Source organism: Bubalus bubalis, chromosome 3, assembly GCF_019923935.1.
Source record: "Bubalus bubalis isolate 160015118507 breed Murrah chromosome 3, NDDB_SH_1, whole genome shotgun sequence".
NCBI lineage: Eukaryota > Metazoa > Chordata > Mammalia > Artiodactyla > Bovidae > Bubalus > Bubalus bubalis.
This window is the reverse complement of record NC_059159.1, coordinates 72,728,811-72,746,742: the sequence shown is the minus strand read 5'-3', so window position 1 is coordinate 72,746,742 and position 17,932 is coordinate 72,728,811. Positions and strand designations below refer to the sequence as shown.

Genomic DNA, 17,932 nt, shown 5'->3' with positions numbered 1-17,932 from the left:
ACCCAGGGATCAAACCTGGGTCTCCCACATTGTAGGTAGTCACTTTACCATCTGAGCCACCAGGAAAGTCCAGGGCCCCATGGGTATTGGTAAAGACAAAAATGAATGAAACGTGGTGGATAAATAGGGGGAGTGAAGGAGAGAGAACAAGAGAGAGAGAAAACTCTCTTACTCAAGATCTGTAAACAGAAATTCCAAAGCATAATGAAAGAAAAAAGCTAAACCTAAAAAGTCATTCAATAAAATCAACAGTCAGGAGACCGATTCACTCCCAAATGTAATAAAAGCAATAAATAGAAAGTAATAATTTTCTAAAGGCTTATTTTAAAAATATGTATGTTTAGGATTCTTCAATAGATAAATAATAAAAAGCACTTTAAAAGAATAAGAATTTATGATAAATTAGCAGACGTGAAATAAGAATAGACAAACATAAAAGCCAATTTGCCTAGAAATGTAGTTACAGGAATTAAGTCAATAGATGGAATGGATTCTAAAGTAGACATGATTAAAGAGAGAACTAGCAAAGTGGAAAATTGTTCTAACTGTTTAGATCACCCAGAATGCATAATAGAGACTTAAAATACTCAGAATTATATAATTATGCCATTAAGAGATATTAAAAATAGGTTGAAAAACTTCAGTTTACATCTAATGAGAGTTCTAGAACAAGGAGCTGTAAGAATGACTAAGAAATGATAACTAAAGAACTACATCCTGAAGTTTTCAGAACTGAAAACTTGAAACCGCACATTAAAATTACGCTCTGCATACTAAGCAGGACAAGTAAAAACCAATCACAATGAGAAACATTCTTTGCAACTATAAGACAGAAGGCTAGAGACATTTAAAAGCTACCATAGAGAAGAAATCTCCAAAAGATTATCAACTGTGCAGGCTTCTCAACAGCAACAGGGACAGCTAGAAGATAATGAACTAATGTCTTTAAAATGCTGAGTAATGATAACTTTATCCATCTAAAATACCACTGAAGATTGAGGACAAGAGAAAGACATTTTGGGGCAGACTAAAATAATTTAGCATACCCTATCTATAAGAATTTCTAAAGAGCATCCTTTAGCAGAAAGAAAAGAGAACCCCAAGATAGGATGAGGGTGTACTTTTTGGCAAAGTCACTTAACAATGATAATAACAAGACCAATTACTTTTGTAAAGGTTATTCTGAGTCTCTGGAAAATGATAACAAGGAGTATTAGGTAGCTAAAGTGTGCTAGGAGCATAGTCTTGTTCAAGAAGATGGAAGTGCTGAATACTTTTAACTATAACTTTTTCTCATAAAGCCAAGTAAAAGTATATATTGTAAATGTATGTATGTATTTTTTGAGCACCTGCTACGTGCCAGACATTGATCTAGGCTCCGGGAATAAGACCACTGGGGGACAAAACTCCTCATTGAGTTTATACTTTGGTAGGAGGAAACTATATATTGTTTAAAAACAGTAGTATAGCACAAACAAGCTTGAAAGAAATACATTGGTAAATAGGAAAAGATACACTTGAAAAAGGTGATAGTATGATGAAGAAGAAAAACTGGTGTGGCAATATTAAAGTCAGATAAAATACTGTTTAAAGTGAGCACTAAAGTATATTGGGCAGCTAGAGCATTTATATAACACCTAACATAGACTTAAAAGTGAAAGATGACAGGATTAGAAGGAAAACTGATGAGCCCACAGTTTAGTATATCTCTGTTAAAACAGATAGGTAGGGACTTACCTGGCGGTCCAGTGGTTAGGAATCCCCTTGCAGTGCAGGGGACATGAGTTTGATCCTTGGTCAGGGCACTAAGATTCCACGTGCCGGGGAGCAACCAAGTCCACACACCACAGCTAAGACTCGATGGAGCCAAATAAATACATATCCTTAAAAAAAAAACAATAGGCAAACAGAAAAGTAGTCAGGAAAACACATATACCTGGTTTTATTGCACTTCCCTTTATTGTGCTTTGCAGACATGACAGTTCAGTCACTTCAGTCGCTCAGTCGTGTCTGACTCTGTGACCCCATGGACTGCAGCACACCACGCCTCCCTGTCCATCACCAACTCCCGGAGTTTACTCAAACTCATGTCGACATCATTGACTTGGTGATGCCATCCAACCAATTCATCCTTTGTCGTCCCCTTCTCCTCCTGCCTTCAATATTTCCCAGCATCAGGGTCTTTTCCAATGAGTCAGTTCTTTGCATCAGGTGGCCAAAGTATTGGAGTTTCAGCTTCAGCATCAGTCCTTCCAATGAATATTCAGGACTGATTTCCTTTAGGATGGATTGATTTGATCTCCTTGCATTCCAAGGGACTCTCAAGAGTCTTCTCCAACACCACAGTTAAAAAGCATCAATTCTTCAATGCTTAGTTTTCTTTGTAGTCCAATTCTAACATCCACGCATGACCACTGGAAAAACCATACCCTTGTCTAGACGGACCTTTGTTGGCAAAGTAACGTCTCTGCTTTTTAATATGCTGTCTAGGTTGGTCATAACTTTTCTTCCAAGGAGTAAGTGTTTTTAATTTCATGGCTGCAGTCACCATCTGCAGTGATTTTGGAGTCCAAAAAAATAAAGTCTGTCACTGTTTCCACTGTTTCCCCATCTATATTTGCAGTGAAGTGATGGGACCAGATGTTGTGGTCTTAATTTTCTGAATGTTGAACTTTAAGCCAACTTTTTCATTCTCCTGTTTCACTTTCATCAAGAGGCTCTTTAGTTCTTTGCTTTCTGCCATAAAGTTGGTGTCATCTGCATATCTGAAGTTATTGATATTTCTCCCGGCAATCTTGATTCCAACTTGTGTTTCTTCCAGCCCAGCGTTTCTCATGATATACTCTGCATATAAGTTAAGTAAGCAGGGTGACAATATACAGCCTTGATGAACTCCTTTTCCTATTTGGAACCAGTCTGTTGTTCCATGTTCAGTTTTAACTGTTGCTTCCTGACTGCATACAGGTTTCTCAACAGGCAGGTCAGATGGTCTGGTATTCCTATCTCGTTTAAGAATTTTCCACAGTTTGTAGTGATCCACACAAAGGCTTTTGCATAATCAGTAAAGTAGGAATAGATGTTTTTCTGGAACTCTCTTGCTTTTTCAGTGATCCAACAGATGTTGGCAATTTGATCTCTGGTTCCTCTACCTTTTCTAAATCCAGCTTGAGAATATGGGAGTTCTCAGTTCAAGTACTGTTGAAGCCTGGCTTGGAGAATTTTGAGCATTACTTTACTAGTGTGTGAGATGAGTGCAATCGTGCAGTAGTTTGAGCATTCTTTGGCATTGCCTTTCTTTGGGATTGGAATGAAAACTGACCTTTTCCAGTCCTGTGGCCACTGCTGAGTTTTCCAAATTTGCTGGCGTATTGAATGCAGCACTTTCACAACATCATCTTTTAGAATTTGAAATTGCTCCACTGCAGTTCCATCACCTCCACTAGCTTTGTTCATAGTGATGCTTTCGAAGGCCCACTTGTCTTCAGATTTCAGGATGTCTGGCTCTAGGTGAGTGATCACACCATCATGATTATCTGGGTCATGAAGATCTTTTTTGTACAGTTCTTCTGTGTATTCTTGCCACCTCTTCTTAATATCTTCTGCTTCTGTTAGGACATACCATTTCTGTCCTTTATTGAGCCCATCTTTGCATGAAAAGTTCCCTTGGTATCTCTAATTTTCTTGAAGAGATCTCTAGTCTTTTCTATCCTATTGTTTTCCTCTATTTCTTTGCACTGATCACTGAGGAAGGCTTTCTTATCTCTTCTTGCTGTTCTTTGGAACTCTGCATTCAGATGTTTATATCTTTCCTTTTCTCCTTTGCTTTTCGCTTCTCTTCTTTTCACAACTATTTGTAAAGCCTCCTCAGACAGCCATTTTGCTTTTTTGCATTTCTTTTTCTTTTGGATGGTCTTGATCCCTGTCTCCTGTATAGTGTCACGAACCTCCATTGATAGTTGATTGCATCAGGCACTCTATCAGATCTAATCCCTTGAATCTATTTGTCACTTCCACTGTATAATCATAAGGGATTTGATTTAGGTAATACCTGAATGGTCTAGTGGTTTTCCCTACTTTCTTCAATTTAAGTCTGAATTTGGCAATAAGGAATTCATGATCTGAGCCACAGTCAGCTCCCAGTCTTGTTTTTGCTGACTGTATAGAGGTTCTCCATCTTAGGCTGCAAAGAATATAATCAATCTGATTTCGGTATGGACCATATGGTGATGTCCATGTGTAGAGTCTTCTCTTGTGTCGTTGGAGGAGGGTGTTTGCTATGACCAGTGCATTCTCTTGCAAAACTATTAGCTTTTGCCCTGCTTCATTCTGTACTCCAAGGTCAAATTTGCCTGTTATTCCAGGTGTTTCTTGACTTCCTACTTTTGCATTCCAGTCTTCTATAATGAAAAGGACATCTTTTATGGGTGTTAGTTCTAGAAGGTCTTGTAGGTCTTCCTAGAACTGTTCAGCTTCTTCAGCATTACTGGTTGGGGCATAGACTTGGATTAATGTGATATTGAATGGTTTGCCTTGGAAACGAACAGATCATTCTGTCATTTTTGAGATTGCATCCATGTACTTCATTTCGGACTCTTGTTTTGCAGACACCACAGTTTTTACAAATTGAAGGTTCATGGCAACACTGTGTTGAGCAAATCTGTTGGTGCCTTTTTTCCCAAAAGCATTTGCTCACTTCATATCCCTGTGTCACATTTTGGTAACACTTGCATAACAGGCATTTCTCTGAGATATTGCAGGTTTGGTTCTAGACCACTACAGTAAAGCAAACATCACAATAAAGCAAGTCACACAATTTTCGGGGGTGGGTTTACATATAAAAGGCTCTCCATGTTCACTTAGACACAACGGTATTGAAATCAGGCCAACTAACCTCACAGTGGCTGCTTAGGGTTCAAGTGAAAGGAGTTGCATACCTCTCACTTTAAATCAAAGGCTAGAAATGATTAAGCTTAGTGAGAAAGGCATGTTGAAAGTTGAAACAGGCCAAAAGTTAGGCTTTTTGAGCCCAGCAGCCAAGTTGCAAATCCAAAGGGAAGGTTTTTAAAGTAAATTGAAAATGATACTCCAGTGAATTCATGAATGATAAGAAAACAAAACAGCTTTATTACTGATATGGAGAAGGTTTTGGGATCTGCATAGATCAGCCAGTCATGGCATTCCCTTAAGTCCAAGCCTAATCTAAGACAAGGCCCTAACTCTAATTCTGTGAGGGCTGAGAGAGATGAAGAAGCTGCAGAAGAAAGGTTTTAAGCTAGCAGGGGTCGATTTCTTGAAGTTTTAGGAAAGAAGTCATCTCTGTAGCATCAGCGTTCATGGCAGAGCAGCAAATGCTGATATAGAAGCTGCAGCAAGTTATCCAGAAGATCTAGCTAAGATCATTCATGAAGGTGGTTGTTCTAAACAACAGATTTTCATTGGAGACAGAACAGTCTTCTATTGGAAGAAGATGTCATTAGGACTTTCATAGCTAGAGAGGAGAGGTCACTGCCTGGCTTGAGAGCTTCACAGGGCAGGATGACTCTCTTGTTAGGGGCTAATGCAGCTGGTCTGGTGGCTCAGTGGTAAAGAATCTACCTGCCAATCCAGGAGATACGGGTTTGATCCCTGAGTCAGGAAAATCCCCTAGAGAAGGAAATGGCAACCCACTCCAGTATTCTTGCCTGGGAAATTCCATGGACAGACGAGCCTGGTGGGCTATAGTCCATGGGGTTTCAAAAGAGTAGGATACGACTTGGCGACTGAACAGCAGCAAAATGAATGCTCATTTGCCATTCTGAATTATGCTAAATCTTCTCTTCCTGTGCTCTGTAAATGGAACAACAAAGCATGGGGGACAGCACATCTGCTTACAACATGGTTTACTAAATATTTGAAGCCCACTATTGAGATCTACTGCTCAGAAAAAAGAGAATCCTTTGAAAATATTACTGCTCATTGACAATGTGTTTGGTCACCCAAGAGCTCTGATGGAGATGTACAAGGTTAATGTTGTTTAATGCCTACCTTCTCAACATCCATTCTGCAGTCCACAGATCAAGGAGTAATTTCAACTTTCAAGGCTTCGTTATTTAAGAAATATATTTTGAGAGTGGCATACCTCACAGCTTTCAGGATCTTAGTTTCCTGATCAGGGATTGAACCTAGGCCACCACAGTGAAAGTGCCAAATTTCATCCACTGGACTGCCAGAGCAGTCCCATAAGAAATACATTTTTAGGCTATAACTACCATAGTGATTCCTCTGATGGATTTGGGTGGTTAAATGAAAACCTGGAAAGGGTTTACCATTCTAGATACCATTGAGAATATTCATGATTCAAAAGAAGAGGTCAAAATATAAATATTAGCAGGAGTTTGAAATAAGTTAATTCCAACCCTCATGGTGCCTTGCGGGGCTTTAAGACTTTGTGGAGGAAATAACACCCAGTGTGGTAGAAGAATAGCAAGAGAACTAGAATTACAAGTGGAACCTGAAGATGTGACTAAATTGCTTCAATCCCATGATAGAACTTTAATGGATGAGGAGTTGCTTCTCATGGGTGAGCATTAAGAAAATGATTTTTTGACATGGAATCTACTCCTGGTGAAGATGCTGTGAGGATTGATGAAATGACAACAGAGGATTTAGAATATTACATAAACTTAGTTGATAAAGCAGAAGCAGGGTTTGAGAGGATTGACTTCAGTTTTGAAAGACATTCTACTCTGGGTAAAGTGTTACCAAACAGTAATTCATGCTACAGAGACATTTTTCATGAAAGGAAGAGTCAATGGATGCGGCAAACTTCATTATTATCTTATTTAAAGAAATTGCCACAGTCATCCTATCCTACAGAAACCACCCCGGTCAGTCAGCAGCCTTCAACATTGAGGCAAGAGCCTCCACAACAAAAGAGTGTGACTCACTTGAAGGCTCAAGTGATGGTTAGCACTTTTTAGCAATAAAATATTTTTTAATTTAGATATGAGCATTGTTATTTAGACTCTTATGAGTAGATAATACATTCTACATTGTAATATAAACATAAGTTTTATATGTACTGGGAAACAAAATAATCCCCATGACTCACATTATTGTGGTGGTATGGAACCAGACTTACAATATCTTTGAGAATTCCTATATAGAAGATTTGAACAACACAACTGATAAAGTTGGTCTAATACATAAAGAAAATTTTGTACCTAACAGAGAGTAAGTGTTATTTCTGAGCACACAAGGAGTACTTTAAAAAATGGACTATGTCCTAAATCACAGAAGAAGTTTCCAAAATATAAGATAACCAGAGTCAAGTAGACTACATTCTGTGACTATAATAATTTAACTTGAAATCAACAATAAAAAGAAATCTTAAAAAAATTCACCTGAATAGAAACTAAAAAATGTACTTAATAAATAACTCATAGGTTAAAGAGGAAGCTTGAAAACAGCCAGCAAAGCAGACATGAAAGGAGGAGCATATTAAATAAAAGAACAGAAACTAATAAAATGGGGGAAAATGATTAACACTTCCCTAATTGTATATTGTGATAACCAATGATAGGATGAGCAAAATTGGCTGAGAAGAATATAGGTATTATTTGAGCCTCTATTCCTATTCATGGTCTATTTTCTATATTAGTAATCTTTTTCTTTAGACTAATATGGGCTAGCAAGAAAATTATAGAACTCAGGCTATAGAATATATAGTCATTGTCAAATTTTCAGCAGTGTATCTTTTCCATATAATGAGAAAATTACAGGACTGAGTAAGTGCAAACATCAGACTTGTATAATTTTACTATTTATTTAAAAGATTTTACAGTGGTCTTTAAGAGAAATTTCTATTTATATATTTATGATATTCTTCTTTCCCTTCTTGTAGGTTACTCAGATGAGTCGTCCAGATCTGATTCTCTTTCTAATGAAATACCTGATGGCTCTTATAGTTGGTATTCCTTCCATTTTTTGGGTTGGAAGCAAAAAGACTTGCTTTGAATGGGCCAGTTTTTTCCACGGTCGAAGGAAAAAAGAGTAAGTTGAAGTAAATTATCATGGTGTTTACAGGCTTCACATTTACATAATTGTGTGTGTGTGTGTGTTTACTGTGTTGAAACAATTTGGATTTGGAGGAAATATTCCAACAAGATGATAACCTCAGCTGCCACCAGGTATGATTAAATCTTAAACCTAAAAACTTAGAAAAGATAGCCAAGTAGAACCAGGCTTAAGGCCTGTTCCTTACTAATTCGGAATATTTGAGGGAAAGCCAATCTTTTTTTTTTAAAAAAGCTCCAAATTATAATCTTCTTAAAATTAAAAACAAATGAATGCTTATATATGTATATTCTTATTTGATCTTTTTGACATTTCTGTGACGACTAGTGTTATCATCTCTGTGTAAAAGATATGAAAACTGATGCACAGAGAGGCTAGTGCCTTGGCTAAAGTCACACAGTATTAGACTTCCATTTCCAATTGTCCATTGTTCTTCCAAGTTACACCATAAATTATTTAAAAGGATAGCATGTTATTTTATTCTGAGTCATACACATTAAAGCCAAAATAATAAAATTATATTAGCATATAAAGTGAAATATGTTATTTTAATTCATAGTTGGCCAAATTGCATATTAGAGAGTCATGGTAAAATATAAGATTTGGGCATATTTGAGGACTCTTTGATTTTTTGACCCCTTAATTAATAGAACAAAATAAGACCCTGCAGTATTCACAAAGGAATAGATGACTTCAAACTTTTTACTAAGTATAAAGTTAATATTTATACTGTATTTGGATTGTCACAAACTCTAAGTTAGTGGAATCCATATTCTTATGATTTTATTTAACCTAAGTTACATGGAAAATAAATTTTGGGAAAATGAATTTCTATAAAAGTCTTAAGATTATATGTAAAATGTTATTGTGTTTTGTATGGGTTAATGTACTTTTAAAATACATCTTAAATTACCACATTATCAGAATCTTGTGTTTTCTCAATTATCAGTAATTAGCAGCTTCTGTTATACAGATTCAGAGAAGGCAATGGCACCCCACTCCGGTACTCTTGCCTGGAAAATCCCACGGATGGAGGAGCCTGGTAGGCTGCAGTCCATGGGGTCGCTAAGAGTCCAGCACGACTGAGCGACTTCACTTTCACTTTTCACTTTCATGCATTGAAGAAGGAAATGGCAGCCCACTCCAGTGTTCTTGCCTGGAGAATCCCAGGGACAGAGGAGCCTAGTGGGCTGCTGTCTGTGGGATCACACAGAGTCGGACACGACTGAAGCGACTTGAAATTTATAAAAATCACAATTTTAAAATATACATTCCTTATTACCATATCTGAGACTACTGCTAGTGATATCAAACAATGCATTTCTCCTTTAAATGCAATTTCATTGGGTAGAGAAGGAAAGAAGGGGAAAGGTTAATTCAACAATGACAAAAATGTATTTTCTGGGAATTCATCCTTTGAGAAAGACGTTAATGAGTAGTTACTATGTGCCATGAACTATTCGGTGATGCCACAGGTTCAGTAGCCAAAAAACAGACTAAGTCCTTGATTTCTGTGGAACAGCCTTACTTGGGATATTTATCTGTGTATTCTTTGAAATTTTTAAATGTATTTGAATCACAGTAAAACATAATTCTAAGGAGAGGGTTAGCATTCTTGGTCACCTCTGAGCCACACACAAGCCGTTCTGTCACACAGCAATTCTGTTGTGTTAGAAACTCCAGATGGGGCTAAGCTAAACCAACGCTGCCCTTTTGGGGACTCATCCAGTTATTTGGGGGATCCTGACTGGGCCAGAATGCTTTTGAAACTGGTTAGACCTCCCCAAAACCCTTCCATTTGGTTTTCTGGAACCATGAACCACCCACTTCCCTGACTCAGCTAAGTCACTGCGACCCTCCCAGCTGGGACTGTGCTCTGGGCTAGAGTCACTCCTCCAGAATGTGAGCAGCCTACAGTCATTTCTAGCGTTTGTCTGGTTGAGCCTTTGAGATATGACTAGAGAGTAACCATAATAATGGTTTCCAATCAGTTGAGCACTTAAATACTCCAAGCACTGTTCTAAGCATTAAATCATTTAATCCTCTAGACAACCTTGTGAGGAAGATTGTCATTTTACAGATCAGAACACGGAACCAAGGTTCAATAGCTAGTGAGTGGCAGAACTGAGATTCAAACCCAAGCAGTCTGATTCTAGCCTCTAGTCTTTGCTGTTAACCCCTCTGTTATACTGTGCTGTCGAAAGACTGGCTTCTAAAATTATGCCAGTCAAATTAGTGTTCTTTCTCTCAGTGAAGTCACATTTAAGATTGCTTATGCTAATAATTCTGACACTGGTTGAAATATTTTTAGAAATCTTGTTTTGGAGTTATCTGGGTCACATCACTTAATTTTTCTGGACCCCTGGTTTCTTATTTGTAAAATGAGGAGACAGACCTTCACCATTTGAAGGTGGATTAAATTTTTGAAATGACCAGAAGTCAGTTTGAACCAATTTTTAAAAATAAGTTTAGAAAATAAATTCAGCAGTCCAGAGCAACTTTGGATGTGCACAGGGCCATTGATGACAGAAGAATAAATGTTGTAATAACTATGTTTGAGTTGTTCTTTCTTCTATCTAGTTTTTGAAACTCTCAGGATATATGTAAACATTATGTTTTATCATTACTTTATGATTCACTTTGAAACATTTAAGTTTGATCCCCAACTGTTGTTTTGCTGTACGACTTTTGAAAAGTTCTTTAATCCCTTGTGACCTCAGTTTCTTCATCTATAAAATGGGGATCACAGTATTCACTCTTGATAGATATCTTCCCCCATAGAAGTGTCTGTTTAGGAGTTAATCTCCATAATAAAAACATTATTAAAAAAGATTAGCAGAGAATATATGTAAAACGCCTGGCACTATGCAGGTATTCAACAAATACTAGTCTTCTTTGCGTCCTTCTGCCCCAGCACTAAAAATAACAATGGCAATAACAGCAGTGATTCTTTTCTAATTTGAAAACTTAGAATATATGCACTTTGTCAATTTATGATCTAATCTTCACGTTGGAACTTTTTTTTTAAATAATATTGTCTAATTTTAACTTTATGATTCTTACAGTCACTTATTTACGCAAACTGATACACTAACCTTTGCTCCTGTTTAATTGGCTCTTTAATTACCATTTTGTTCATCAACGTAAACACCCATCTGCTTTTAGCCCTTTCATAGCAGTTAAAAACATTAGCTCTGGACATAATTGATCCCCTTAATTATTTTTTTCCTAAGCCTTTAGTATGTCTGGGACTTCATTGTATGTTTGCTCAAATTAATTTTTCATACATTTTGTTCTAGTTACGGTCATTCATGTTTTATTCAAGCACTAGACAACAGCTTCTGTTGTAAAATCAACTTGAAACCTAAAAACAACTGCTCTTACAAATTAAAAAAATGAGTCTATGCCATGATGAGGCCTCCACTACTTCTATAAACCATGCAAGAAAATAATATTTTTACTTTATAGTAGTACCTTTGCAATGTTTCAGTGACCTCGAGAATGATAAATTTCTTTAGCCGAAAGGGACTTTTTAAAAATGATGAAATTGTATGCCTTCATTTTATAGATGAGGGAAATTAAGAAAAGGGGATAGTGACTTGCCCAAGATTACATATTTATTGATAGAGTTGGAACTAAAATCCTGATTGCATTATTCTAAGACGAACCTCTTTCCATCATACCAGTTTAGGAGACAGATTGACACAGATTTTTGTTTTAGTCTCTCTTCTCTCAACAGTGTTGCCTTACATATGTCCTAAAGACATTGTTTGGAGAGCTTTTTTTCTGAAGAATAACAGCAGTCTGTCAAAGTATTGTTTTTGGTCTGTAGGGTTATCTTACACTTGGTATTTTGTTATCTAGGATAGTGAACGAGAGCCGACAGGTACTCCAGGAACCTGATTTTGCTCAGTCCCTCCTGAGGGATCCAAATACTCCTATCATAAGGAAATCAAGAGGAACTTCCACTCAAGGGACATCCACACATGCTTCTTCAACGCAGCTGGCCATGGTGGATGACCAGAGGAGCAAAGCAGGGAGTGTACACAGCAAAGTGAGCAGCTACCACGGCAGCCTCCACAGGTCCCGGGATGGCAGGTGAGTTTTATCGGCAGCTTAGTTTATTTCATGTGCTGAGTTAGAGTCACATGGCATCTGAAGGAAGAGTAGCCAATTCTGAAACAGAAGTTGATCATGATTAACCTTTCTGAACTTTGCTAGGTTTAGTTGTCCCAGATTATGGTCAGACTTAATGCCAGAGGAGTTTAGACGCGATGCAGTGAGCAATGTGGAGTCATTGCTCATCAGAGAGAAGGCAGAGTAAAAGTGGTTATTTTAGTAAGATTAATTTAGCAAACAATTATGGAATACCTACTATGTCAGACATTGTGTGAGTCTCTGGGAATACGAAACTGATTTAGGTATGATCTTTGTTCTTAATAAGATCAAGAAAAATAGGGTAGTCAATATTTGTGTTGTAGTTGAAAGCATGGGGTCTAGAATAATAAGCCTCAGTTTCCTCATCTGTAAAATGGAAATAGTAATAATATCTGTCCCTTTAGCAATGTTGTAAAAAATAAATGAGGTAATATACCTAATTGCTCAGAACAGTGCCCATCTCAGTAAGTGCCTGTTATCAACTTTTATTATCAATATGATAAGGTAATAATTAAAGTAAAATGCAAATATAATGGTATAGTCCAGAGGTTGTCAAATTTTTCTATGAAGAGAAAAATAACTGATATAATAAATATTGTATTATAAATGAAATAACATATAAATAACTTTAGGCTTTGTGGGTCACATGGTCTTTGTTACCACCATTCATTTCTGCTGTTAATACCATGAAAGCAGCCATAGACAGTATGCAGTCAAAATAGGAGTGGCTGTGTTCCAGAAAAACTGTTTACAAAAATAGGAAGGGGCCTGATTTGACCAGCAGGCCACAATTGGCAGCCCCTGTTTGGTAGCATGGACAAGGGGGTGATTAAATCTGGTGGGGAGGAGGTGGGAGAGAGCTTCACAGAGAATGTCTGAGAGTGGGCAGGATGTGCTTTCTTGTTATATTGGATGGTAGAGACACTAGAATTAGAAACCTCTTAGGAGCTCTGCAGTAATTCAGTTAAGAGATGATGGAGATTTATGAAAGAACAGTGACAGTGCCAAGAGAGTAATAGCTGATCTGAAAGATATTTAAAAAGGAGAAATGATAGGAGTTGGTGATGGATTGAAAGCAGTTGGAGAGAAGGAATGTGCCAAAAGAAACTTTTTTTAAGATTTCTAAGCTTGGGAAACTGAAAGAATGAAAATTATGATGCCTGAAATTCTCTGTTCTGTGTCTCCGTGGCTGTCCTGTATCCTTCCAGGCTCATTCCAGCCTTTCTTTCAGTCTTCCCTGTCCTTGTCACGTAGGATGTGATTGCTAGATGTACTCTTTTTAGACCTTCTTGTTTGTCTTCTCAACTTGCTTTCTTTTGCCGTCTAACTTGGTCAGCTACTTAGGTTTTGAAAAGGAGCAGCCTTTCTTTAACTTTGACATGTTTTGTATCTTGTATCCACTTCTTTTTATTTTCCTTGCCAGATTTTTGAAATATTTTGAATATTTCCTTTCTACCAATCCCATCCTTCATTCCCTGTATTTCTGGTCTTTTTCACCTTCTTACCCAACGTCTAACATAACCAATGACCTGTTTTTAAACCACCATCTAAGATCCTTTCTCTTTCCTGCCTTTTCCTTTCATTCAGCACTCCTAAGTGGAAAGTATTCTTCTAGGTGCTAGGAACATAGAGATGGAAGACAAAGGAGTAGTAGGTATGATAAAATCATACACAGTGTGCTTTGGGATTCCAGAGAAGAAAGCCTTTTAAGTCACTGTGGAAAGCCTTGTTCACAAACAAGGTGGTTCTGTAGTTTGACTAGGGTACAGAGGAGGCAGTTGGAAATCTCAGACAAGGAAACAGCACGTGCAGAGGCAAGGAGGACGAAAAGGCATTTAGGTAGCAGGGCCACCGTAGGAGATGAAACATGCTGAGGAGTTTGGGGGTTTTTCCCCAAGAGCAATGAGAAACTATTAAAAGACTTTGAGCATTGGGGTGATAAAATCAGATTTGTGTTTTAGGAAGATCACTTTGACAACAGCATAGGAGAAGAGGTTGTACGTAAGCCCAGTTGGGAAGTTTCTAGAGTAAAATTAGAGCTCTTAACTTAAAACACTCATAGAAAGAGAGGAAACCAGAGAATCTTTTAAGAATACCTGCCTCCATGAACTGCTAGCTCCAGTTGGCGCTAGTGGTAAAGAACCCACCTGCCAATGCAGGAGACATAAGAGACATGAGTTTGATCCCTGGGTTGAGAAGATTCCCTGGAAGAGGAAATGGCAATGCATTCTTGCCTGGAGAATCCCATGGACAGAGGAGCCTGTCATGGGGTTGCAGAGAATTGGACATGACTGACGTGATAGCATGGCTCCATGAACTGACTTTCAGCAGTATTTGATATTGGACATTATTAGCCTCATCCTTTTCAATAAGGAATGAACAGTTATACTACAGCTCTTATGCATGTGGCATTCTGTGTATTAAGAGATATATAGAAGAAAACTTAAGTATAATTTCTGCTTTCCAGGAGGATAGAACCTTACAGGAAAGGTAGGACATATACATAATAACCAATTAAAAATAGTTCAAGCTAGCATATAATTAAAACAGTGAGTGTTAGAGTGTTAGTGTCAGTGTTATAGAACTTCAAATGATCAGATTGGCCTCTCTGAAAGTATCTCAGCGGAGCAAATGGTAATACAAGTAATGAGTTCATATTGAGCAGAGAATTTCTGAAGGGAGTTAAATATAGGAGAATTTTAGTTTCTGTGATCTAAATGAAATTAAAGTTTAGGTAAGAAAGCTTATAATCTTTAATATAAGGTAGTGGTAATTAAAAAGCTGTGAGATGGAATTCCTTGAAGCTTAATAAAAAAGGACATACCAAGAACAAGATCACCAGTCATCGTCAGTTCAGTCTCTCAATCGTGTCCAACTTTTTACGACCCCATGGACTGTAGCATGCCAGGCTTCCCTGTCCATCACCACTCCCAGAGCTTGCTCAAACTCATGTCCATTGAGTAGGTGATGCCATCCAACCATCTCATCCTCTCTCGTCCCCTTCTAGGAGAAGAACATGACACAGTAATGAAAACAACACAATAAGAATAGCCTATCTCATGACAGGGTCCTGACCTACTCGACCAAGCAACTGCACGCGATTCAGAGAGGACAAGAATTAAAATACTCTTCGTTGTAAAAAAAAAAAAAAAGAAAAGAAAAGAATAGCCTAGCATGTGATTCAGAGAAAACGCTTCTAAACACATGAAGGTCTCTGTGAAAGTTTAGTGTCATGGAAACTAGGGGATAGCGTATAACCTCCTGTGATGGCCTTTCTTATCTCTCTGCTTAATTAAAATCACTCTCATCCTTTAAGTTCTGCTTAATTCCCATACCATGGCAGCTAATTAATTGCTTTTTAAACATTCTTTGAGTATGACCTATTTTCAGTACAGTTTTTTTTTCCTCAGCTAAGTTTGCAGTTTCTGGAGAATGTGAACTTGCTGACAGATATCTGTATATCCCTTGACAGTATCTAGCCCTGTGTTGTTCTTTAGTTGCTAAGTCATGTCCAACTCTTTGCGACCCCATGGACTGTATAGCCTGAGAGGCTCCTCTGTCTATGGGATTTCCCAGGCAAGAATACTGGAGTGGGTTGCCATTTCCTTCTCCAGAGAATCTTCCCAACCCGGGGATCGAACCCATGTCTCCTGCATTGGCAGGCAGATTTTTTATCATTGAGCTACAAGGGAGGAAACAAATAAATCTGTCAAACAACTTTAGAAATAATTTGGGCATGCCATCTCATGGATATTTCTTTCTGCATCAGTCAGTTTTTAAGTTTACACGTTAGCACTATATTTTGGCCATGGTTTTCTCATCATCTCATGTTATCTTGGCTGTGAGATTACACATATGCATACGTATCTGCTTCTCAGTACTCACTCTAGTCCAGATTCCTTGATGGATAATTACTGATCTCAGTGCTATGTAAAATAAAATAGACTTAGGTAAATATACCATACATATATATCGACTTCAAAGAATAATTGGTAGTTAGATGAGAAGATATAGAAAAGGAAATGGATGAGTAGCTGGGTGGAGTTTGAGAATAAGTGGTTAGTTTGGTAAGTGGGTGACATTTTACTGTGTAGTTGAGTCTTGATTATCCATGGGCAGGTGGTTCATATACTAGAATTTTGTGAATAACCATATATTTCACTTAAATAGACATAACTGAATTTTTTCTATGAAAAAGGTATTCTTTGAGTGTTATTCACTAAATTAAGCTTAAAGATTTAGGTTTCAGTTTTAGAAAATGTAATTCATATTTTTAATTACTTTGATATCATCATATTTTGCTTTTTTTATTTGCCATATTTACATGAATTAGATACTTATGAAGTCATCGAGAGGTGAAAGTTCTCCAAATTATCTAGCAAGTCATAGAAAAATTTTCAGTTTAGGGAAATAATCATTATGTAAAATAATTATTAACTAGAATAACATGCTTATTCTATTTTCATTATTTTAATTTGCAACATTGTAATTATTTAATCAAAACTTAAAAATCAAATTTAAAACCTTTATGTTCTGAATGTGAAGTCTTTTAATAAATAAAAATTAAATGCTCTTTTATCCATTAACTTGAGGAATTTAAAAAATATTCTAAAGGTAGTTTTTCATTCTTAAATTTTCTTTTCTGCTTTACTCAATCAGGAGAAGAAAGACATGCTTTCATTTTAAAAGGACTTAATTTTTAAACTTTGTGATCTAATGAAAACATTGTTTGATAAGCACTGCTATATAAGACTAGATCACTTCAGTAGTATATGAATAAGTCTTTAAAATCTTTAAATTTTACAAATGATTCATAATGAGTCATGAAATTTGTTATAATCATTAACTGAGGGGAATGATAAATTGGTATTTTCTGACATCCAGTAGGTCTTCACCTGTTCATGACTAGTTCTTTTGATGACTTTAAGAAAGGAAAAACCTGCTACCTCCTTTTTATTTTTAGAAATACTACTAAAATTTAATATTAATTATATTTGGTTGTTTTCTTTGATTGTTGTTATTCTAAATTAAATACTTTTTACAAAACTGTGTATAGTTATACGGGGGCTTTCCCAGTGGCTCAGTGGTTAATAATCCACCTGCAATGCAGGTGCCACGGGAAACACGGGTTCAGTCTCTGGGTCAAGAAGATCCACTGGAGGAGGGCATAGCAACACTCCAGTATTCTTGCTTAGAGAATCCCATGGACAGAGCAGCCTGGAGGGCTACAGTCCATAGGGTCACACAAAGAGCTGGACATGACTGAGCGACCTAGCACACACACACATATAGTATATATGACTGGGAGTTTTCTTAGCTCTAATGGGGACTCAGTGAATCAGAATTGCAACAAAAGAAAATTTTAACAGGTCTCCCTGCTGCCTTTCAAGATAAATAGAATGATGGAGAGGACAGTCTGTGATGAGCAATGGAGCCCAGTTGACACACTCAAAAGCTGCATCTTGAGGAAGGGATAAGGAGAGAATTTGCTTCTGAGGGAACATGGGTTACAAAGTGTTAGGAGGTTATTGTGTTTAAGTCGATGTAGCTTTTATGAACTAGCATCCTGACAGCCTCAAGCCCTAATGAAAAGTAAGACCATTTACATTTAATTGAGCTATTAACTGGGCTCTCTGGAAGGAAGCTGTCCACACTTAGCATCATCATTGCTTGCCAACTCCCTCACTTTTTTAAGGTTCCACTAATTTCCTCTAATTTC

General features: G+C 37.2%; 1 protein-coding gene across 3 annotated transcripts in view; it reads left to right on the top strand.

Annotated features, from left to right (window-relative positions):
• The window catches only part of FZD3 (frizzled class receptor 3), a 90,767-nt gene that overhangs the window by 66,357 nt on the left and 6,478 nt on the right, over positions 1-17,932 (top strand). For all 3 annotated transcript variants that reach the window (XM_025281376.3, XM_045165017.1, XM_025281378.3), the window contains 2 exons: positions 7,883-8,031; positions 11,920-12,153. In XM_025281376.3, the coding sequence (XP_025137161.3) occupies positions 7,883-8,031; positions 11,920-12,153 (383 nt within the window). The remainder of the gene's footprint in view (positions 1-7,882; positions 8,032-11,919; positions 12,154-17,932) is intronic.